At 33.0% G+C, this 23945-nt stretch overlaps 2 protein-coding genes across 3 annotated transcripts; one reads left to right on the forward strand and one right to left on the reverse strand.

Annotated features, from left to right (window-relative positions):
- The first annotated feature begins 5348 nt into the window (after nt 1-5348).
- Nucleotides 5349-11199, forward strand: LOC130816026 (protein PHOX4-like). 2 transcript variants are annotated; one of them, XR_009042686.1, is made up of 4 exons: nt 5349-6035; nt 6922-9020; nt 9111-9377; nt 10604-11199. XR_009042686.1 is itself a non-coding variant. In XM_057682595.1 (3 exons), exons 2-3 carry the CDS (start codon nt 6929-6931, stop codon nt 9257-9259), a joined length of 2241 nt encoding a protein of 746 aa, XP_057538578.1. In that variant the 5' UTR covers nt 5349-6035; nt 6922-6928; the 3' UTR covers nt 9260-11199. The 2 variants fall into 2 exon arrangements, 1 of the variants encoding a protein (XP_057538578.1); XM_057682595.1 differs by having other exon boundaries at nt 9111-11199.
- A 1010-nt stretch (nt 11200-12209) lies between these two features.
- On the reverse strand, nt 12210-22199 carry LOC130816027 (uncharacterized). The gene is made up of 16 exons (XM_057682596.1): nt 22061-22199; nt 20304-20610; nt 20090-20218; nt 19809-20016; nt 18845-18991; nt 17669-17743; nt 17079-17150; nt 16344-16418; nt 15451-15522; nt 15296-15367; nt 14841-14912; nt 14103-14174; nt 13856-13999; nt 13652-13723; nt 13053-13199; nt 12210-12576 (listed from the first exon to the last, which is right to left on the reverse strand). Exons 2-16 carry the CDS (start codon nt 20502-20504, stop codon nt 12392-12394), a joined length of 1743 nt encoding a protein of 580 aa, XP_057538579.1. The 5' UTR covers nt 20505-20610; nt 22061-22199; the 3' UTR covers nt 12210-12391.
- Between the last annotated feature and the right edge of the window lie 1746 nt (nt 22200-23945).

Consider the following 23945-nt stretch of genomic DNA (forward strand, 5'->3'; position numbering starts at 1 on the left):
TCACGGGTGGGTAATCCTTTAAACATCTACTCGCGGGCTCAAATATTCAAATGTAATACGCCTGCATTGGCGGACCAATTTTTTTTTGTCGCTACCCGCCCATTTTCTTAGCGGCCGGAACCCGCGCGTAAACAAATATTTCTTATATATAAAATATAAAAATTAAAAATACAATAAAAATTAGAAAAAAATACCTAGAATAATCCAAACTATTCATGATTTTCCTACAATAATCTCACTTATTGATTAACCATGAATAATTCTAACTTTGAGAGGTATTTTCCTTGACTAAATCCGTTAATCAGATGAATTGCTATAGCAAGTTTGTTTTTCAAAAAAAGATAAATAATTAAAATAAATGCCAAAAAAAATGTTTAAAAATTGTTTAAACAAAATTTTATGATTTTAATTATTTAGAATTTTTATGTAAATTTTTAAAATTTTTCTATAATTTTAAATTAATTTTCAGTTTACTATTTTGGTGAATTACCTACTATAGTAGGTCATCTGATTACTCAAGTTTATTTTCGGCAAATGCCTCCTAAAGTTGGGATTATTTATTGTTAATCAATAGGTGAGATTATTATAGGAAAAGGCTGGATTATTTTAGGTATATTTTTCCTAAACATTATAAAGTTCAGTCTTAATAAAAATTAAATAATACAATACATTGTCCAAAACACAAAAAATACATAAAAAGTCTCAAAATACTCAAATTATACAAATATAGATATTATGTTGGATGATACAAGCAAAGCAATGCGATCGGTTATCATCTTCTTAGTAAGAGCAATGTAGACACTAGATGACAAAACTAGAGTACTAATAGGAGTATTAAACTAAGTTGGGTAAGTATTATTTAATGGGTAATGTAGACAATAGATGTGTAGACTAAAGCAAACTTAAAAAATAATAAAATTATTATTTAATAATTAATATATTAAATTAAGGGGATGGACAGGTATACCCGTAAATATTTTTTTGGTGTCGCTACTCGCTCATTTATCTTGACCGACGGGTATTATCCGTCCAAATTTTAACTTTTTTTAAAAAAACGTTGTCCAAGCCCATCCGTTTTCGAGCCGGGTGGGTCAAGCCTGATGGGTCTGCCCATAAACAATTCTACTTTTGAAGCTTGAAATAGGCCTTGTACTACATAACCACTTAAAACCATAATTATCAGTTACAATCTTCAAACCTTAAATATTTAAAATGACAATTTTAAATTCTAATTTGAAAACTTATAATTTTTTTGTCCTAATTAAAGAAAATAAAATTTTCGAAATTACATGTAGATGTTCATGAACGGGTTTTGGGTAGGTAGCGAATCAAACTTGCCTCTAAGTTTACTCGCATGCTTAAAATATTTAAAGTCCGCCCACCTTAGCATACTCACTTTTTTGCTGCTACCCGCCCTTTTTTCCCTAAGTGGGTAGGACCCGACGGCAAACATCTTTTTTAATAATATGATATAATTAAGTATATAATTATAATTTTTGATTTTTATTTTGTTACAACTTACGAGGAAAAGATATTAACATTATCTACTTAATTAGATATGTAATATATATGCTCACAAATTTTCAATATTAGGTATAGGATAATAAAATAAACGACGCTCTATGAGCATTTGTACTATGATATAAGCTTCTATGACTAAAAAAAAAATGCATCAAGAGGGAAGATATGTTTGAAAGTGAATATAAAGATAGTTGTTTGTTTCTCGTAATCTTAATGCTAAATTGTAATATGAGAAAACTAAATACATGAAATCTAGATTGTTTTTTTTGAAAAAAAAATACACTTATTATACAAAACATAAATAAAAACAGCCCAATAATCAGCCTTTGCACTTGAATGATATATTGTATTTGTACTCTGACGTTTAGAAGACCAAGATATAAGATTATCCCTAAAAAAGACACAATACATAGCCTAGAAATAGATCAACATGCATTAGGACATATGTCCGTGGATACAAGAGTTGAAGGTAAGTCCGAAAAGAAAGAGGTTTTCAGGGATTATGCTTAAATGTCCGTGGATACAAGAGTTGAAGTAATTCTGAAAAGAAAGAGGTTTTCAGGGATCATGCTTAAATAAGCAAAGTTGTTGCAATGCATAAGCAATATCAGGACGAATGATGGTATGGTATCATAAAGCTCCAGCAATCTAACTCTAAAAAGTCAAATCATCAACTAATTTTAACTTAAAGTTGAGATTTTTAAAAGTTAATCAGTTAGAAATAATATTTTAAAATTAATTTTTTTTTTATTCGGTCTTTTGATAAGTAGGAATAATTTGTTGTACATTTAACATCAGTCTTCCTTCTTCAAATAAATTGGTATTGAGTTATTGATTATTGATAATCATGTCATATATTATCTTTCTTGACTTGAGGGACTTATTGGTCGCACTCTTCTTTATAGGTATAAGTAGTCACCGTCCTTTGCTTCTCATACAATGCTTATAGTTCTATGGGCGAGATACATTGGGTATAAGATGATGACAAAGAAGTTAACCCACAAGTAAAGGTGAGTATTGGAAATTTCCATCTTTTCTCTAATTGACGTCATTATATTAGGTGGATTATGATTTATGGCATTAAGGAGATGTTTGGCTTGGTCTCCACTAAAAGGCATTTGGTAGACGATAGTCCCACACTTTTTGGTGAGAATCCAGCAGCCATCCAAACAACTTTTGTAAAAACAAAACTTTGACAGTTGTTAAATTTGGTCCTTCATCGTTACCTTTTTACGACACATCTGGTTGGACTTAGAGTGACGTGACCTCCACCCCAAACAATTATAGATACGCATTAAAATGCCAAAATTATTTAAATACTCCTAATATTTTTTCGTTCTTGAATAATTTTATTTTATTATCTATAAATAGGAATTTAAGTTATATGGGATTTTTACATTTTTTCAAAATTTACTATTTCTGCTTTAATAAATTTGTTGAACTATTATCATGTTATTTTTAAAATTTGAATTAGACATTAATCGGAAAAAATAAGGTGATAAAATGCAAGGAAAAAATATCAAGATAAATGAATAATGTCTATGGCCATGACATGAAAAAGAATAATAATAATAAATTTTTTAAGATTTATGAAAATGAAACCAAACCAATTCATTAGAATATATGAAGTTATAATTATGAGGTCAATTTCTTATATCTCTTTTGTCATAACACATCATTTTTTAATAATCTTTCTTTATTAATGCAAATTTCTCTTGTTAAAGAGGAAAAAATTTCATATAACATGAGTAATAAGGTTTGAAGAAGTCTTGTAGAAGTAAATATTCTTATTAACGTTGACATTTTGCCTATTATTCCTTTGACAACTAAACTATCTTAATATCATATTAACTCGTATAATCAACTCATTTTTTAATTGGTGATCACTTTAAAATTTTGATTGATCACTTTAAGAAGCTAAGTGATCAGTTTAAGATTATAATTAATGATCGTTTTAAAGTTATAAGTAATCACTTTAAGGTTATAATTAGTCACTTTAAATTGTAAGTGATCACTAAGATGATAAGTGATCATTTTAAAGTTATATTTAGTCATTTCAAGAGTGATAAGTGATAACTCTAAAGCTATAAGTAATCAATTTAAGATTATTATTGGTTTTTAAGATTATAAATGATCACTAAAGTTATAAGACTATAAATGATCACAAATTCTTGTGAGAGGCGGTCTCTTTGAGATACCATATGTAATTGGGCCGACCTATTATATATTTTTTAAAATATTGTAAGTAGGCATTAAAAATAATATAAGTAGACATTTAAGATATTAAAAGTAGACATTAAGAATACGGTAAATAAGTGTTAATGATAATGTAAGTAGGCATTAATAATACAGTAAGTAGGTATTAATCTTTAATGAGTTAAGCTTGAGATACGTCTCTTAAAAATACGGTCTCTCAAGAGACCAGTTGATAAATGATTATTTTAAGATTATAAAGCGATAACTTTACAACTATTATTGAACATTTTAAGATTATAATAATCACTTTTAAATTATAAGTAAATACTTAAAAGCTATAAGTGGTCATTTTAAGGTTGTAAGTATATATTGAATTTAGCTCAATCCAAAAATAGTTTCACTGTATGACCATCTCATTCAAAATTTGTAAATATTTTATAAAAGGTTTAATGAATAAAGAAACCAAAAAAATAAGGATTAAATTATATAACTCAAATCTATAAACATTGATACAAAAATTTAAAGGTCAAGAGGAATTTAAGTACGGTGCAGTCTTGATAATGACTTGCCTAAAAATTTCATATGATAGCATCCAGTTTTCATGAAATGCTTTTGTAAGATTTTTCTACATGGTAACATCCAGTTTATACACTATCTAACTGCCGTAGTATTTTCCGTTAAATTCTTGTTAATTTTTGTTTAATTCATCATTTTATAAGATTTTTCCACATCTTAACATTTATAAAGTTTCAGTTTTTACTCTCAAATATTTAATTCAACATCTTAACATTTAACTCAACGATTAATTTATCAACGCCCTTAAATGTTGTAACAATTTTATTTTCATTCAAATTAATGACATTATAAAGTTCAAAATGTGCATTACAAACACTAATAAATAATTCAAAAAAGCATTTGATAAGCTCAAAATGTGCATTTCATAAGTTCAAAATGTGCTTTCCAAGCACTAATACATATCTACTTAATTGTTACAATATTTAAGGGCGTTGATAAATTAATCAGTAAATTAAACGTCAAAATGGTGAATTAAACATTTGAGATCAAAAACCGAATGTTACCATGTGGAAAAATCTTACAAAATGATGAATTAAACAAAAATTAACAATAATTTAACGGAAAATACTATGGCAGTTAGATAGTACGTAAACTGGATGCTACCATGTAGAAAAATCTTATAAAAATGCTACCACCGACATTTCATGAAAACTGGATGCTACCATGTGAAATTTCCCTTTAATTTTCAAGTTTGTCGTTATAGAATAGTGTAATAATAGGGAGAGTTTGGTAAAATAATTTATTTATTGGACATTTTTAGCTTATTGTATTAAATATGTTGTTTTTGAACAAGTCTTAGCAATATGTTTAAAATCAATTAATCAAACCAGTTGATAAAGCAGCTGATCAGAACAACCATTTTAATCAGCTATTTGTAAAACACCGTATAATAAAAATGATATTTAAGATGTTTTATCACACATACAAATATAAATATTTGATCTATCTTATATTAATTTTAAATCACACCCCTAACCATCTTGAGGAAAACTAGTAATTAACTCAAATATTCATATTTCAATCCAATTATTACTTTAACAACAAAAAGGGCGTTTTTAAAACTGAGTTTCAGCAATTATTATGATGGATAGATAGATGATTTGTGACTTGTTCATGATCTATAATTACTCAACTCAATTAAGTAATTATCCATTAAACAAAAGGTAAATAACCAATTTCAAAAGTAGCTTAAAGAAAGAAAGGAATCCGATTTCGTGTAGAGAGAGAAATTGCGGGTATAGAAAGTGCTCCCCAGATCTCTTTTCTTACCATACTTTAATCTTCTAATATTCCTTTCTCTTTTTTTTATTTCCTTCAACCAAAATACATTTTTTCATACAAAACCTTCTTCAATTCCAAAGAGATTGATTTGTCTGTGTCAAATTTCCTGTCATTCATTAGAAAAAATGGCAGATTTCCTAATTTGTATTTATTTGAAAATTTAAATTTCTTGGATTCTTTTATTTTCTTATCTGAAAAAAAGCATAAAATTTGCACCACATTTCTTATCTTTTCTTCTTTTGTGTGGCTTTCATGCTAAGCAATTGGAAAAATTCATCAAAAAGGATCCATTTTTAATTGTGGGTCTTTTGTTTTAGTTCTTAGCATACCCATTTCATTTCATTTAATTTCAAATACAGTAACTCATTTTTTCTCCAATTTTCTGGTGGGTGATTGTTAAGAGTTTCATTGCACAGATTACTGTTTTTTCTGCTGAAGATTTGTATCTAGCCAGCCTCCTTGTAAGTGAATTACTTCATATTTTGTTCAAATTTTTCCTTTTTTATTTGAGCTCATTTAGTTTATTGTATATGTGAATTGAATGTTTGATTATGATTTTGGTTTTGCTGAATTACCATATGTAGAACTAGTATTATGGTAATGGTATTTTTTGGGTGTGACAGTTAAAATTTTTCTGGTAATTCTCTTAGTTTTGCAGGATTTAAGTCTTTCTTTTGCTGTTTCTCTATCTTGATCTTAGTTTCTATCATATTGACTAAAAATGGTACATTTTTAGATTTGTTTTAAAAAGAAACCTACTCTGACAGTATAATTAAAATACCAATTTTTTCTATGCATAAATTTTGATTGATTTATTGTCCATTCCTGAAAGCCCAAAGATTTAGATATTTATACCTTATGTTAGATGAATCAAACAAGATTTCATTTACTATGTTTTAATTTATGGACTAAGAATTATTTACAAATTAAGAGTGGTTGATGAATAATACTCAAAAGGCAAATAGCACGTTTGAAAAGAAACGGAGGGAATAGTTCTTTGTTTGGGATTATAGTGGAGTATATTTAAATGATTCCATAAATTATGTGCATCTTTTATTACATGAAGTAGCATACGATGATGTATGCTAACAATTTAGAAAACCCTTTTTGTTTTCACTAACAAGGGTATGGTTGCATCTGACCTCCAAATCCAAATCCTACTTTGGTGTGAGCTGATAATGACATTGGGGCTATGGAATATTGATATAATTCAATTGAATTTGAGGTCAAATTTTGATCTTGAAAAGGGAAAGCTAGCATTATTAGAAATAAATGGATCATATGCATATAGAAGAGAATAGGATTTAGTGTTCATGAGCTAAAAATTTTGTGATTTTGTGGTGTTAGGTATTCAATGGGGAGGTCAAGTGAAAGGAAGAAAAAAACTGTTGGGGAGAAATCAGCTGATTTGACCCATAAGCATGGTAAAACAGTAGATAATAGTCCAAAGCCATATGATAAGGATACAGAAATCTTCATTGCAATGGCACAGGAGTTGAAGGTTGAGGGCAACAGGCTGTTTCAGAGGAGAGATTCCGAAGGAGCCTTATTAAAGTATGAGAAAGCGTTGAAGTTACTACCGAGAAATCACATAGATGTAGCTTATCTTCGAAGCAACATGGCTGCTTGCTATATGCAAATGGGTATTAGTGATTATCCCCGCGCTGTGCACGAATGTAATTTAGCTCTTGAAGTTTCTCCAAAGTATAGTAAGGCTCTTATAAAGAGAGCGAGGTGTTATGAGGAGCTTAACAGGTTAGAGTTAGCTTTAAGAGATCTGAATGCTGTTTTATCCTTGGAGCCAAATAATCTAACAGCTTTGGAGTTAGCGGAGAGGGTGAAGGAGGCTATAGACAGTAGAGGTGATAGGATGCTTGACCATCCTGTTCCTGAGTACATTGATTCTCCCATTGCTCCTGCTCCACTGAAAGCGGTAAAGGAGAAGTCAAAGAAGAAAAAGAGCTCGGAAAATGTAGAAAAGACGGAAGAAAATGGAAGGTTTTTGAAGGAGATTGACAAAAAACCCCCGGATAATATGGGAAGGAATGCAAAGGACAAAGTGGAGGTTAAGGAGAATAAGAAAATCAAATCTCGAGAAAAGAAGAAGCTGAAGGCTGATGTAGAAAGAAAAGCTCAAGATAATCAACTGAGAGAAGTCGAGGAACTGGGAGAGAAAAATGCACAGGATAAGGTTGTGGTTGAGGAGAAAGTGTCTTATGCTAACAGAGATCAACCAAAAACAAATGTCAAATTGGTATTTGGAGAAGATATTAGGTGGGCACAATTGCCTATAGATTGTACTCTCTTGAAATTGAGGGAGGTCATACAGGATAGATTTCCAACCGCAAAGGCTGTTCTTGTGAAATACAAAGATCATGAGGGCGATATGATCACTATCACTACTGATGAAGAACTAAGATGGGCTGAAACATCTGCAGACACTCAAGGTTCTGTGAAGCTTTACATTGTAGAAGTTAGTCCACAGAATGACCCTTTTTATGAGATTTTCAGCGGAAAAGACGGAAATTTTGAAGCCAATAGCATGTCTGAGAACGGAAGTGTTACAGAAAAGGTAGTAAAAGATCAGGGGACACTATGCATCGAAGAATGGATAATTCATTTTGCTCAGTTGTTCAAGAACTATGTCGGATTCAGCTCTGATGCATACTTGGACCTTCATGAACAAGGTGTAAAGCTCTACTCTGAAGCCATGGAGGAGACAGTTAGTTGCGAGGAAGCTCAAGTCCTTTTTGATTTAGCTGCTAACAAGTTCCAGGAAATGGCTGCATTGGCATTGTTCAATTGGGGAAACATTCACATGGCACGTGCGAGGAAGCAAGTACGTATTGTAGATGATTCGACCGAAGAAACAATGTTCGAAGAGGTGAGAATTGCTTATGAGTGGGCCCAGCAAGAGTACGAGAAAGCAGGGCAGAAATACGAGGAAGCACTTAAGATAAAGCCTAATTTCTTTGAAGGACATCTAGCATTAGCATTACAGCAATTTGAGCAGGGAAAACTTGCTTGGTATTATGCAGTTGGAACTAATGTTGATTTAGACACATGGTCACCAACAGGAGTTTTGGATCTGTATAACAGTGCTGAGGAAAACATAGAAAAAGGCATGCATATGTGGGAGGAAATAGAGCTCCTTTCTAGCCCCGGAAATGGCCATGCTCAGATGCATAAAATGGGTTTTGATCGTCTATGTAAAGATATATCAAACATAGACAATGAAGAGCAGGTCATGACTATCAGGTCTCAGGTTAATGTTCTATGGGGTACCATGCTTTACGAAAGATCTATTATGGAGTTCAAGTTAGGACTGCCAGTTTGGCACGAATGTCTAGAGTTTGCCCTCGAAAAATTTGAACTTGCTGGAGCTTCTCCGACTGATATAGCTGTAATGGTGAAGAATCACTGCTCCAATGAGTCTGGGCTAGAAGGTATTGTGGCCAGAACTTTTTCGGGAATCTAAATCAGTTTACTTGCCTTATGCCTCACTCGGATTTCTTAACATTTTGTCACTATTTCAGGTGTAGCTTTTAGAATTGATGAGATTGTACAAGCATGGAATGAGATGGATGAAGCTAAGAAGTGGTACTCTAGGGTTTCATCATTCCGCATTGAGCCATTATTGCGCCGACGGGTGTCAAAAATCTATTATGCACTTGATCAGGCATGATTAGGATATTGTCAATTCAGATGCAATAAAATATGCTCTACAGTCACAGAACTTAGGTTACTTCTGAAGTTCCCATGTACCAAGACTTCCACATGTGTATCAATTTTTATACTCTGAGGTTAGTTACACTTCTCTCAATAGTTTCTTGTAGTCTTTACATGGTTATTATTATTTTTTTTTTCTAGCATTTGGTTGAATTTTGGTTTCTCAACTAGGCTAGACTTATGGACTATGGTGATGAAGCTTCCTTAATGTTGATTTTTTCTTGTATCAGTATTAAACGGTTGTTCGGTTAACTTTTTGCTACCATGCTAGAAAATTTAATTTGTCTTTCCTGATTTTGGTCATTAATCAGCTCCTAATTGGAAGGGTCGGATGGAGTACATTGTGATTTTGGTTTCTCAATCGAGGTTAGATCGAGCCATGTTGAATTTGAGTTGTGTAGTCAAGGTTTTATCTGGGAAGGGTCCGATCCTTTTTATGTTCGTGTCTATGCCGAATCAATTCGAAGTCACGTGAGTTTCGAATATGGTCAGATTAAATCATCAAATTCAAGTTGGCTTAATACCAGCTGGGGTCCAATATTACTATAGGTTGGGTCATTTTGGGTTCATATTTACTTTAGGTTATGTCATTTTAAGTTTTAGTTAAGTTCAAGTCGGAAATGTCAGGCGTGCGAGATTGTTTGTGTTATGTTATGTCAGGTCGATTGCGGCTCAAATCAACTACACATCGAGTCCACTTGGATCTTGAGTTTCTACGAGTCGGGTATTAGAGAATATCAAGTTAAAGTTATTTTTGGGTTAATCACAGGTGCAACATAGAAGCTGACTTTAGTTTTCCATATTTTGGTCGATCTTGGAGAGGGGCCAAGTCGGTTCACACCTCCAGGTGCAAGTTAGTGTTGTGGGGGTTCAACTCTAAAATTTTTTTATAGTCCTAAGTGTTGTGGGGGGTTCAAGTCTAAAATTTTTTTACAGCCTATTAGGACTATCAATTCGGTTACTTGGAAGGGTTTTGGGTTGGGCATATTAGATTTTGATTGCGTCGGATCAACTCAAAGATTGGACACATCTTAGGTCGAATCCAGGTCATCTCAGGTTCGGTCTTTGCCAATCTAATACCAATCCAGCTCATGTTAAAATAAGGTCGAATTAAGTCGGGTGTATATGATTTGAGTCCAAGTGTATATATGTAGAGCATGCTAAAGTTCATGAAATCATCATGTTCCGGTGTATGATTTTCACCAAAACTGGCTTTATTTTGTATGCATGGCTTCAGTTTTCGATTTTTTTTATATCTTTTTCCTCTGAATTTCTTATGCAAACATATTATTCTGAGCAGGTCAGACAATTCTTTAATTCATGTGCATCAGTTTGCGAAGCCCTCTTCAGGAAAAGGGAGCCTACTTACAGTTTTGTTGTTTGTACATTTCATACACCATCCCGGGAAAAGATGATGGATGGGTTTTACATAACATTCATCACATTCCTGATAGATAGCATTATCTGCTTTTGGTTTTTGAGTTTTCCGAGCTGTGAGGCGTTGCAAGTTGGTGATGCATTCGCCTCCCGATTTTGGGGTCCTAGAATCGAGAGCTTGTATAGACACAATGAGGCCAGGCCGTCAGGGAGTTCTTGGAGCACTGCACCAAGGCTTACAAGAAGCAACGAGTGGTCGTGACCAATATCTTCCCGCGCCAAAAGGATAAAAGATTGGTTTGTATTTATTTCTAATGTATAGGTAATAGTGGTTTTTGTAGGAGTTATAGTAGTATGTTTAGACTAGCTTTCTTCCGTTATTTGTTGGAAGGGTCTAGAGAAGGTGAGCTTTGTACTATTTCTGAGTTTCGACCAGTTTGATTGTAACTCATAAGGCATGTATTCAAGTAAAGATTATCCCATTACAGCGGTTTAGTGTTTTCCTTGTGTTTTTGAGCACTTAATTTGTTTATTCGAATATCTCAAAATTTGGGTGCTCACATTTTACTCGGTAACAAGAAAACACCATGGCTATAAAACCATGAAATTTGTGTTGAGGTGGGAAGCTTATGTATTGTGTATTTCGTGTCTTGTGTCAAATCGTGTCATGAATAGTGTTATGTTGTATTTGTCCACCCATAACTAATTTCTAACCATAGAAGCTATGTCGTGTTAAGGTCGCCTGTGTGGTGTCTATCTTGCCTCGTTCCATGTCATGTCGTGTTTTAGGTGTGTCGTGTTTGGACGAACCACATGCCATCCCGGCCCATTAACATCTTTAGTCCTACACTCAGAACCTACTTTTGAACACTTCGTTTTGATTGTTGCTTTCTATATGCGCCAACTTTCTCTCGTATGAGTCTTGTAATTTGTATCTATATTAGAATTTTTTTGACAAGCTTCTTTTAACATTTAAATTTTCAAATTAGATAAAGCTTAATAATCTTTTTCATATATTATTATCATTTATCATTTAGAACATCTAAAGAAAGAACCACTATGCCACGTATAATTGAAGCCTATGTATACTTTGAAATTAGATTTGATCCATATCTATTTGTGTATTAAAGGATTATAAATGATGTAAAGATTAAGTAGAAACAAAGTAAGACAAAATGAGAATGTTGATCACGAGACCAAGTGTAGTGATGTCAACCAATCCCGATGAGCTCCAATTACCAAATCCGTGTGGTAGAAAAGCCTTTCCCTATAAGGGAGGCAATGGGCGATAGGTGGGATTATGATAAAATCCCCTTGTCGAGTGTAAAGAGATTGAAGTTGAAGCCATTCGGGAAATCACACAACGATGTCAATTATAGTAACGAGTTGAAGCGATGCGGATATAAAAAATAACAAAGCATTAAAAGGTCCATTAATCTAATCTTCCATGGATCGGCACCATGATCTGAATGAAGACACTCTCGGTAGAAACTCTGAAAGCGCTATATACAAGTTTCAGACGCATGGGCTATACGGAAAATCAAACTAAATATATATGTACAAGGATCCATCAAAGTTGCTTCTCAAAATCACAAACCATTCATTTCATAAATCTAAAATCTTAATTCAAAAGTGCGTTTATTTCTCCTCGTCATCATATTTACAACGCCAAATACGGCAAAATGAGTTATTCACAGTTGCAGCTGTGATCTTATTCAGGACGGAAGCTGACCAAATTAGGAAGGGCGGTGGATTGGAGCTTCCTTATCTCCAATGCGGTTACCTTGCACGACTCCAATGTCAATGAATGCAAATTCTTCAAAGGCTTCAAGTGTTTCAGCCCGTCATTGGTTATGCGACAATTTGAAACATTCAAAGATACCAATGCCGTCAATCCTACACCGAAAATCAAAGAAACATCAATATATGAGAAGACAAAAACAGCTATTACAACTAACAATTCTTAGTTTCAATTTCTAAATTAGCTTTTCAAAGAGACGTTTCTACGAAAGATCACAATAAATTCTGCAGATCCTATTTCCCCTACTAGATACTCCCCCTTAACCCGTGCTTGTATTGGTTTCAAACATACAATCTGGAGATGTCTGGAACACATAAGCTGAGATTTACTATACCAAATCAGATATTACAACTAAATTCGAATCATGAGCAGATTACAAGGGGTTGAAATTAGACTGACATGATTCTAAATGGAGGAAGGAATGTTCGTTTACGTTATCAAATATTGCGACAAGGAAGTTGGACAAGTGCACGATTTCTATAATAAACATCTCAAGGCACCTAAAATTAATAGGGGAGGCTCAGACTATAAATACAAGTGGTAGTTTTCTGTAGAGAGAAGACAGACATACCAGAAATCAAGTCCAAGGTCCTGTCAGTGAGACTTTCGTTTTGAGAGAGATTGAGCAATGTAAGTGAAGTTAAATCTTTGATGTTCTTCACACCATTGTCGGTCAAGCCTCCACTGCATATTTCAAGTGACTGGAGGTTCTTGAAGCCTGCAACAGTGAATTCACACCATCTAATCATTTACACAGCAGAAGAGAAAATGGCCAGAAACCCATTATTCTAAGGTGCTTAACCCCAATATGAAGGTCAACAACTCAGCACACCATTCCAAATTTCCGGACCGCTGGGCGGGAAGTGGGTGAAAGCAGCAGAACTTTGTTTTGGTGAAGGAGATCACAGAACATAAGCGTCTAACAGCTTCGAGCAAGATGCAACAAGCAAGATGCAGTGAAGGTATTCAGTTGATACAGTTCTAATTCAAGACTCCCAAAATGACCACTGATCTTACACTTTGGAGTGTAATAAATTACATAAAAGACAAAATATTTGAAGTGTTGCAATCTTATAGTGTAGTAGTACTCAATGATTTAGAAGATGTATCCCAACTCCCAATATATAATATTCGAAATCCAATGAGACGAGAAAAAGAAGCAAGACTTACAAGGCAAACATTTTGTTCCTACGTCTGTAATTCGAGCCCCAAAAAGATCTAAATGAGTCAAGCCAGTAAGACCTGCAACATAATACAAGTATATGAAATGGTATGAAATCAACTCCATGTGCTTACAGTTGAAGTTGGAAAAATTATAATAATTAAATGACAGATCTTAACGTGGCACATTTGTAAATGCACAACAATGCTTACTTGTCAGAGCAGCTAAACCAACATCTGTAATTTGGCGAGCATCAAGATTTAGTGACTTAAGAGAACTTAACCCAGACAACTTCTTCAGACCAGCATCCGTAACCAAGGTGAACGACAAATTAATGCTCTTAAGGTTCAACAACCCTAGAAGTTTGAGAAATATATATATATATATATCACATTAAGTTAATCCCAATCAATTGCTGTCTAGAACAAAAATTCCCATATCAGTGGTTCACTGCCTTACCTGTTAGATATCGTAGTCCACTGCTTCCAACTTCGGTATCTGATAACTCCAAATTTTTTAGTAGCAAAAGTCCTATACAAATGAATCACAAGATTTACCAAACAAATTATCCCAGACATAAACACAAATCACAATCAAGATCGTTATAAATACGCCACTTCCAGATATCCAAGCTAACAAAACGAGTTTAGAAAAGATCACGAGAGCAAGTAAAACAAGAGTTGAGCATCGTAAGAAATAGAGATCACAGATACAAGTCAAAACCAAGTTCTATAAACATCAAAAGGCAAAAATTTCACGCTGCAATACGTTTTACAAGAGATTCAAAGACGGTTTCCAAAGTCAATGATCCCATATCTTATCATCCAAAATCGAACACACAATAACGAGCAGTTGCTCAGTCTAAAATGGCCTCACAGCTCAAAGCATACAACCTCAATCCCTTTAAGGTTACCCCAAACCACTTAGAAATACTCGCCCCCAAAATATTGAGAGATAAAATTCAAAGGGACAAATAATTACACCTTAAATAAGGACTGCCAGTTTTGCACAAAAAATGGACATAATTTTTTCAAAAAGGTCATCTTAACCAACATATCGATAAATAGTTTCACAGCTTTCAGGCCACGACATAATTTGCACAAGGAAAGGAGCAGAGGCACTGGGAATTTCTTTTCTTTTAAATATGTAGGAACAAATTGTAGAGTAAAAGATAAATTGTGAGATTAGAAAACAAACCTGCGAGGTTAGCAAGTCCATCATCACGAATCCTACAGGAGTCGAGGTTTAAGGTTTCCAAATTTGATAAACCTGAAATTATGTAAAAGCAAGATCTTGAGTACTCATGCAAACCCAGTAACTCATAAACCAAAATGGTGATGGGAAAATTCATCAACTCTTAAAAGTTCTAACCAAAATGTTTAAAGGGTCCAAAATACACATTACACATAGACCACAGCACGAATGACAAAATTTAAAGCATTTAAGAATAGCAACTGACAATAACTGGAAATGAAAGACAATTGGGAATTTCATATCCCTCAAACATCAACAATCATGTCATATGATTTAAGGTCTTCACAGAGATTTACTAAGAATAATACAAAGTAATCTCTTGTTGTAAGATAAGGTGGAAGTACATCACAAACCCCAATACAGAGTAGTGGAGAAAGAGCATAGAGCAAGAAGAAAACCTTTAAGATGAACTAAGCATGCATCTGTTATGTTGTTGAACGCCAGATTGAGCACTTTCAAATTCTTGAGTTCTGTAAAAAGTAATCAAGATTTTTTAGAAGGTACAATATAGATCATCGCTATTTTCAATAAGCAGGAGCACAACTACACTGACCAGAGAGCTTATCACACCCATGATCAGAGAAGCCACATCTACTAAGATTCAAGAATGACAGAGCCACAAGAGCTGCATAAACACAAATTCAAGGTTATTTAATCAAAATAAAAAGTAACAAAGATTTCAACTGTATGATTTATATTTATGATATAAAATTTTGAGGTGCAATCAAGAAACTTTTTTTAATTAAATATGATAATTGATAACACAAAGCTTTCTCCTTCAACAAATCAAACAAAAAGTACATGTGAATCCACAAGATGATTATATAAATTTTCTCTATTTCCCATCTCTTGGGGTGTTCAAAATAGACCCGATGACCAGAATTTATCCGACCTTATAACCAAACCCGATTTAAACTAACATGCATATTGGCTTCCAGGTTTTAGTTGAACTGAGTCACGAGCCTGCACAGCACTAGCAGACAATTTGCCTCTCTATTTTGGTCTGCTCTGAAAATTTTCCACACCTGAATTTCTGATTTGACAGTTTGTCTTATTTTAGTGTCAATATGGACTGTGTGCAGCCGTAGTGCCATTTATTTTGTCTTATTTCCTCATTTGAAAATGGACTCTAGCACCTCTTTTTGAAAACTCATTCACATTAAACCATCTTTTAATATAATCCACGCAATTTATTAACTTTCTTAATTTAACACCACATTAATTAAACTAAAGGACAAAAAATAACTACTCCATATACTCCCCTTAAAAAGAACTCCAATTCCAAATTATGCTAACTCATTGAGACAAAGTAAAGTGTTACTCATGTTGATAGCAGCAAGAAACAATCATAACACTCAGAACGCTAATTATACTGTCGTCCAAACCATCATGAAAGCCATACAACTATCAAAGAAGAAAAAGCAGATCTTGAGAAACAACAGTGACCTGAAATAGAATCCAAACATCCAGTGCTGAGGAGCAGGCAACCTTCCAGATTCAACAAAACAAGATTTTGCAAACCTGTCACAAAAAGAAAAAGGCCATCAGGCAGCTGAAGAATAATACTCCAAAAATTTATCTGACGAGGAAGCATCCGGACTCACAGAGTATATGCAATACATACAGAAAGAACGCTAAAAGCAAGACGTCTCATTCTCACTAAAAAAAAGTCATGAAACTGATGATTGAGAGCATTAGATTAGCATAGGCATTGATCACATAGAACATTTACAATTGATCAATTGTAATCAGAGACAATATCTAAAACATTTAGTAAAGAATTTTCTAGCAGACTTAATATGCTCAAAACTGAATGGGGGTTCCAGCTTTGGAAGACATAAACTTCAGAAAAAAAAGGAAATTGAAATTTCCAAATTCCAAGCAGCAGGTCAACTGGCAAGAATTTTAATTTGTCTTCATCAGAGACTCTAAAAAACTGCTTTCAGTGCAGATGAAGGACTTCCAGAGAACAAAGATTCAGACATGTCAAATCTAAATCAACAAACTCTTGTGAGCAGGAAAATGTAATAGATGTACATTACAATCCAAATCAATTGAAGGAAAAAAATATAAAAACAAAATTGTATGGTAGTCAGTCAGTGCAGATGCAAAATCATAAATTATTCAAAAGGAGACGAAGGTCAACATGAAGTTGACAATGGCAGTAATTCATTTGCAAACCTTTCAAATAAGAAACTCCAGCATCAGTAATTTCGCTGCACGAGACTTGTAGCTCCCTCAAGTTGGTAAATTCTGAAGCACCAAAATCCAAGAATCAAGAAGTATCACGTTGTTATAGGACAAACAGGAGAGCTCACCCAAAAGACTAGCCTATTAGGGAAGAGAGGCCATTTTCCTATAAACCCCACATCAATTGCACTTTACAACCGATGTGCGATAAGTCCCATAACTTGCAATGAACCATAACAATCGACCCCCTATAAGGCCAATGTCCTCGTTGGGTCACGGCTGCATTGGGTCACGGTTACGTTGGGTCACAGCCTCTTCCAGGCCACCCACTCCGCAAGATAAAGAATTCATTCATTCATACAGAATTCATTCATTTTTTAACATCATTGGCCAAGATAAGTAACATTGGTCTGTGATATTGACAAATGTTGGCAATGATAGGGATTAAGACATAGAACTATGCTATTGTTATGAAATTTAAGCAAATTTTGATTGGTTGAGTGAATCTCTGAGTTCAGACTTAAATCATTACAACCTAGTGCCTGATAAAGAGTGAAAAAGAAAATGAATAACCAAATTACCTGAAATGGCCTCCATATCTGAGTCTTTAATGCATTTGCAATACCTAATGTTAAGAGTCTTGAGCTTCTCGAGACCTACAATTAATAAATAATCTATTATTCAACTAAGATTACCGAGAATAAATCACTCTAGGACAAGATAAAGTATCCAAGTAGCTCATAGTTCAAATATGTAACACCAAGGTAGTCATAATGACATCCACACAACCACAACATAGCTTTACAGAGGCCTAAAACCCAAGACAGAGCTGGGATTGTTCCAATGCACACAGAACACAAGCTTAGTTGTCAGCTTGCTTAAAAGTGGTAGGTGCAAACTCCTTCACAACACAGTATATACCATCACATCTATCAAGTAATTGAAATTTTTGTATTATAGCCGACATTAGAAATAGTTCAATGCAGATACTAAAGCTTGAGTGAGACTGGACATCAGAATAGGATGCACAAAAATTATAATAGTGGTTCATGAGTGAACCAATAAAAACTTCCTCCTAACCAATTTGTACAAATGAAGAAACCAAATTGATTTAAAAACATCAACTGATCAACATGTCAAGGAAAACATCTACAAACGATAAATAGCAGAGTCGACATTGCCGGCGTCCCATTAATACCAACACTATGTTAAGAATAATGCACAAAAAAAAATGAGGCAATGCGTTATCAATTAGGGGGTGGTGCACAACAAGAGCCTAGCCATCCAGGAGCCTAGTCCAGGAAGTTTCACCAAGAGCGCGCCAAAGTAAATGCAAGTTGCCAGGTGAAGCAAGAAACAGTTCCAAAGAAAAACACATCATGTTTAAAAACTTAACTTAAATATTTTGAAACGAACTTCAGATTCATGAAAGGTTTTTAGATAGACAACTTAAATGCCACAGCTTTAATTAGGCATCTCTTTTGCCTCAGCAACATGCTTGGCATAAAGCCAGAAAGGCAACAAGCCTACAACCCTGTGAACCTTGCACCTCAGCACCCCAAAAGGAAGATCCCGTGAGCTTTGCACATCAGTACCCCAAGTATACTATAGTTACAGCCTACCGAGTCAAGAATCAAGATAATAAAGCAAAATCTTAAATTAAGAGTCTTCACCAACCTAGGGGCCAAGGATGTAGCCCATTGGAGCAAACAATATCAACATGAAGTTTTTTATAGATAACAGGTCAGGAAACTGACCTTTGAGATGAACAAAGCCACCATGAATTCCTGGACATCTTTCAAGATCCAATTCCTGCAAATTGACTAGGCTGGAAAAAGCACGCATTCCTTCATCGGTTACCGCAGAACTCCTCTTAAAACTCAATGAAGAGAGGTTTGAAAACCCTAAAAAACAATAGATCCTCAGCTTTCAGACAGCTTTCAACATAATAGATCATCATTTAGATCTACAAGGACAGCAGAGAAGCAATGCTGACATAAAAACAAATGATTTTCTAAGCTCATGAGCTTTCACATCTGCACTCCAACAGAAAGGTTTCCATCATAGTGGATAAGACACAAGTAAACTCTATCAAAGACAATTATGTTTCTTTTGGAAAGGACATTACAAATGAGGAAATTAGTGATAGGTCAACTAGAATAACACTTCCTCTTTTTGAAAAACATCAACAACAGAAAATCACACATCAAATATAGATCATTGATTTCAGTTACATTCCTTTATCTAGGTACCATTTCGTCCAACCTAATTTGTCTCTTACATTTGTCTTTCCACAAAGTTTCTAGAAAATGAAATTTCCAACATTGCAAAAACAGTACTTCTTTAAGAGATGACTCAAAACACTAATTTTTAAAATAGAAGAACATCACATAAGTCATACTCACGGTGTGAGAACTTAAAAAACTTTGGTCTAGCCAACACATACTAATTACCACCACACAATCAAGATACTATCAAGAAGCAGTATTCAGTGATTCAGTGCATTACTAATCATGCAAACAAGCATTACAATAGCAAAAAAACAGCAAAAGCCAAAATGATGCAACAAAATAACAGCTGCAATCTTATAGTTGTGAAGATATAATGAAGATTAAGCTTGGGACGCTAAGTTGATCATTTCCCAGTTCACAATAACAGATTGCATAATGAACAGAAACTATATGAAGCTTAAATTAAAAATTCACAACCATGAAAAATTACCACTGATATGTTTTAGACCCTTTTCTGTGATATAATGACAGTAATTGAAAGTCAAAACTTCAAGATTGGAGCAATTTTTCAAGAGAGACAACCCATTATCAGTCACAGCCGAACCAGAAAGATCAACAGATAGTAAAGAAGAGCCTTGAGAAGATATAACATGAATCCAATTGTCCTCGACTCCAGGATAATCTCCCAAACAAATATCCTATCAATATGAAAACAAAACCAATCAATCAACTATCGAATTTTAAAACTATTTCGACGTACTGACAGCTCACCTGCAGATCACAGTCGCGAAAAGTTTCAAGTGTAATATCATTTAAGCAATGTGAATGGACTAATTCATTGAAGATTTGCTGGCTTAGATCTCTTGGCAGCATGGAAAATGACCAATATTTGTCAATATCCTGAATAACAAATCGAACAAGATTACATTTTGAGAGCTAAAACACAAATAGTCGAACACAGTAGGAAAAACCACACAGCTTTCACCTGACGCGTTTTATGCACGCATAATTCAATCAAAGAAGGGCAATTAACGCCCTCAAGCTGACAGCCAGAGTTCGTTCTTAAAAAGGGGGTTCCCAATAACCATTTAGAACTCCCATTTTTACTGTATCTCCTATTGATCGCTAGACGTACACCGTCTTCATTGACCTGGTTACCCCTCTTCCTGGAACAAACTCCACCCATTGTAAAAGTAACAACAATTCTTAAAAGTTTTCAATGGAGTCAAACACTTGTGAGAAGTATAAGAGAACCCCTCAGCATGATCAAAACACAAATTCTAGACCCTTCTCTGAAAAAACAAAAATTAATAACCTTCCATCAAAAATTATGTTCCAAAATCAAATTATAAACTAGACAAGATACTATAAAAGACATAACAATGTAACATGATTCGAATGCCGATTGACTTCCCATTGATTGTGCACCATAAACAAGACTTCTAAACTGAAATTGCAAATGTATAAGCTTTTATAAACCTATAGATCATAATCAAAGACAAATCACCTATACTTAACTGAAAATAAAAGATTGTAAATCGCATCGAAACACCAACATAGTAGGTGAACTAAGAAACAGAACATATAGACCAAATTTGATCCCTCCTTTCTCTCTTCTTTTCACAGAAGTAGCATCAAGTATAAACCACATTTATAAAGGCACACCGCTCACAACACGACATTTTCAGAACGAAGATAATATGTATTCATAGCAAAAAAAATGTACATATACTTTATGGAAAAAAGCTAAAATAAAGCCAAATTTAATTCAACATACATAAAACATTTATAAAGGCACACCAAAATTATACAGCAACAAATACTTTCCATATATTGTATGTGAAAGATAATACTCCTATCAAGTTACAAATGATTACATATTCAGAAACAGAACAATCGATAAGGCAGCCATATTAGCAATTAATAAAATGAATCATAATATAAAAAAAAAAAAGAAAAATCACATCACACAAAGAAAATAAATTTGCAATTAAAATAAAATCAGAGTAAAGGTGCATAAAACCAATATTTTAACATTCCCAAGCAGAGCCGTCTAGAGTATTTGGGGTACTGTACTAAACTTTTATTTTGCCTCTTAAATATATATTTTATTAATAAAATTAACATATATTTTTTTTATTAGGTTTTTCATATAGGAAAAAAGAGGGAGACCCCTCTGTTCCCAAACAGAAAAATGTCTTTTAATTTCATATGATCACAAGATACCCCAAGGCCCAAAAGCAAGCAAGAAAGTTGAGTAAAGTAATTAGTAATGGTAAATATAAATTCAAATAAAAATTTCTCGGATAATTGATCAAGAACAACGCTAGAACATGCCAGAAATAAACAGTAAAAATATAATTCTACACAAAAAATCCCAAAAAGGAAAAAAATCAAAAACCCAACAAAAATTGAAAACCCTTAAAATCCCCATCTTTTTTCCACTAAATAAAACATGGGCTTATATCAAATTAAGAAAAAGAACAATCAAACAATAAAAACTCCAATATAGAAACATGATTTTTTTTGAATGATTAAGGAAAAAGAAAAAAATCTTACCTAAAAAACTGAAAACCCTTAAAATTCCCATACATATTTAAAAATTAAAAAAAAAAACTTGGGTTACATCAAACGAAGAAAAAAACAATAGAAACAACTTACACAAAAAAAAAAAAAAAAAAGAGATCAAAAAAATGGTGGCATAATTTTTTTGGCGTGATCAAAGAAGAAGAAAAACCCTACCTTAAAAAAAATAATGAGTTGATGAAAAAATAATTGTGTTGATGATCAAGTGAAGAAGTGAAGTACTCTATGTAGAGAGAGAAAGAGAGAGATGATGACACGAAAGTAGGAGAAGAAAAGAAGTTAATAATATACGAGGGAAATGTGGAAGGAAGTTAGTGAATATCAAACCTATTAACCAAAGCTATAGATGTTTGACACGTGGATGATGATGATACTTTGGTTAGTAGGTTTGGTTTTGGATAAGGAAGATACTAACACAAGGAGCTGATGTGGTTCAGTGGGTCCTCCACATTTGATATAGATTCCCTTTCTTTGAATTTTTTTAATAATAATATTCCAATATATAAATAATCCTATTTTTAGATTATTTTTTAATAATCTTACTATGTATTTGCCCACAATATTTCAAATTACTAATAATAAGTTCACATAAGATGTACTGTCAACAAATTAAGATACGAATTGAATTATTCATAACGAATTAAAGGCAAATATTAAATATATTAATTATTAAAAAATAAACTTTACTAATAATAGGTTCACATAGGATGTACTGTCAACAAACTAAGATACAAATTGAATTATTCATAACGAATTAAAGGCAAATATTAAATATTTAAATTATTAAAAAATAAACTTTACTAATAATAGGTTCACATAGGATGTACTGTCAACAAACTAAGATACAAATTGAATTATTCATAACGAATTAAAGGCAAATATTAAATATTTAAATTATTAAAAAATAAACTTTACTAATAATAGGTTCACATAGGATGTACTGTCAACAAACTAAGATACAAATTGAATTATTCATAACGAATTAAAGGCAAATATTAAATATTTAAATTATTAAAAAATAAACTAAAGGTGGAAGTATTCACATCGGACAAGCCAAAAATTAAACCATCAATATTAATTTTTCATAATAATAATAATAATAATAATAATAATAATATTAACATATTAGTCATAGATAATCCTAAAAGATTTGGGTATGTTTGGCATAGCTTTTCGAAACCAATTATTGTTTCTTAAAAATAATTTTGTAAAATTGTTTTTCGGATAAAAATTTTAGAATTCGATTAGTTAGTCATATATTATAAATTGAGTTGGCAACTCAACTAGAAATATGAAATGGTGAGCAATAGTGATAAGAATCATGACTCAATCATGAATCTTTCTTGCCCATATTGTTTTACATGTAACCAATAAAAGTTTAAAATTTAGTCACTATTGTATATTCTGAAATGAGGTTTAAGAGTTGGAAGAGGGCGATATCTAATGTTTTTTCTGTCAAGAATAAAATGGGATTCTTTTATTATTCTAATAGGATATCTAACCAAACACAGCCTATGAAAAAGTTGGGATAGGGTAAATGATGTGGGTTTAGAATGATTCTTAAACATTCTTGATAAGAAAATTTATCAAAGTTGTTATGGTACAACACAACGAAGGAAGTATTTGAGAATCTTGAACAAAGATTTGTCCAATGATTACCAGCTCAATTGTTTATTGTTCGTTTAACCCAGCTATAGTGTGCTCTTGCTCAGAGTTTGTATTAATTAACAAATAAACACTAAAAAAACTAGTAAGGAGGGAGGTTAATTCAATTTTTGATGAAACTCTATGTGAAATATCAATCTACTATTAGCAACATTCTTGTGATATATAAAAATGTTAACTACATCAAAGACACAAAGTTTTGACTAGAGAACAAACACATCAAGAAATAAGCAAGGCTAATCCAATGGAAGTTCAAGCCCCGGTAATTATTTGTACGGTAAATTAACAAAACTTTTTAGATAATATGTGATAACCTAGATTTAGCTTTAAGAAAATGATTAATAGACTACCCATATCAACAAGGCACATCTTCTTT

This window comes from Amaranthus tricolor, chromosome 6, assembly GCF_026212465.1.
Source record: "Amaranthus tricolor cultivar Red isolate AtriRed21 chromosome 6, ASM2621246v1, whole genome shotgun sequence".
NCBI lineage: Eukaryota > Viridiplantae > Streptophyta > Magnoliopsida > Caryophyllales > Amaranthaceae > Amaranthus > Amaranthus tricolor.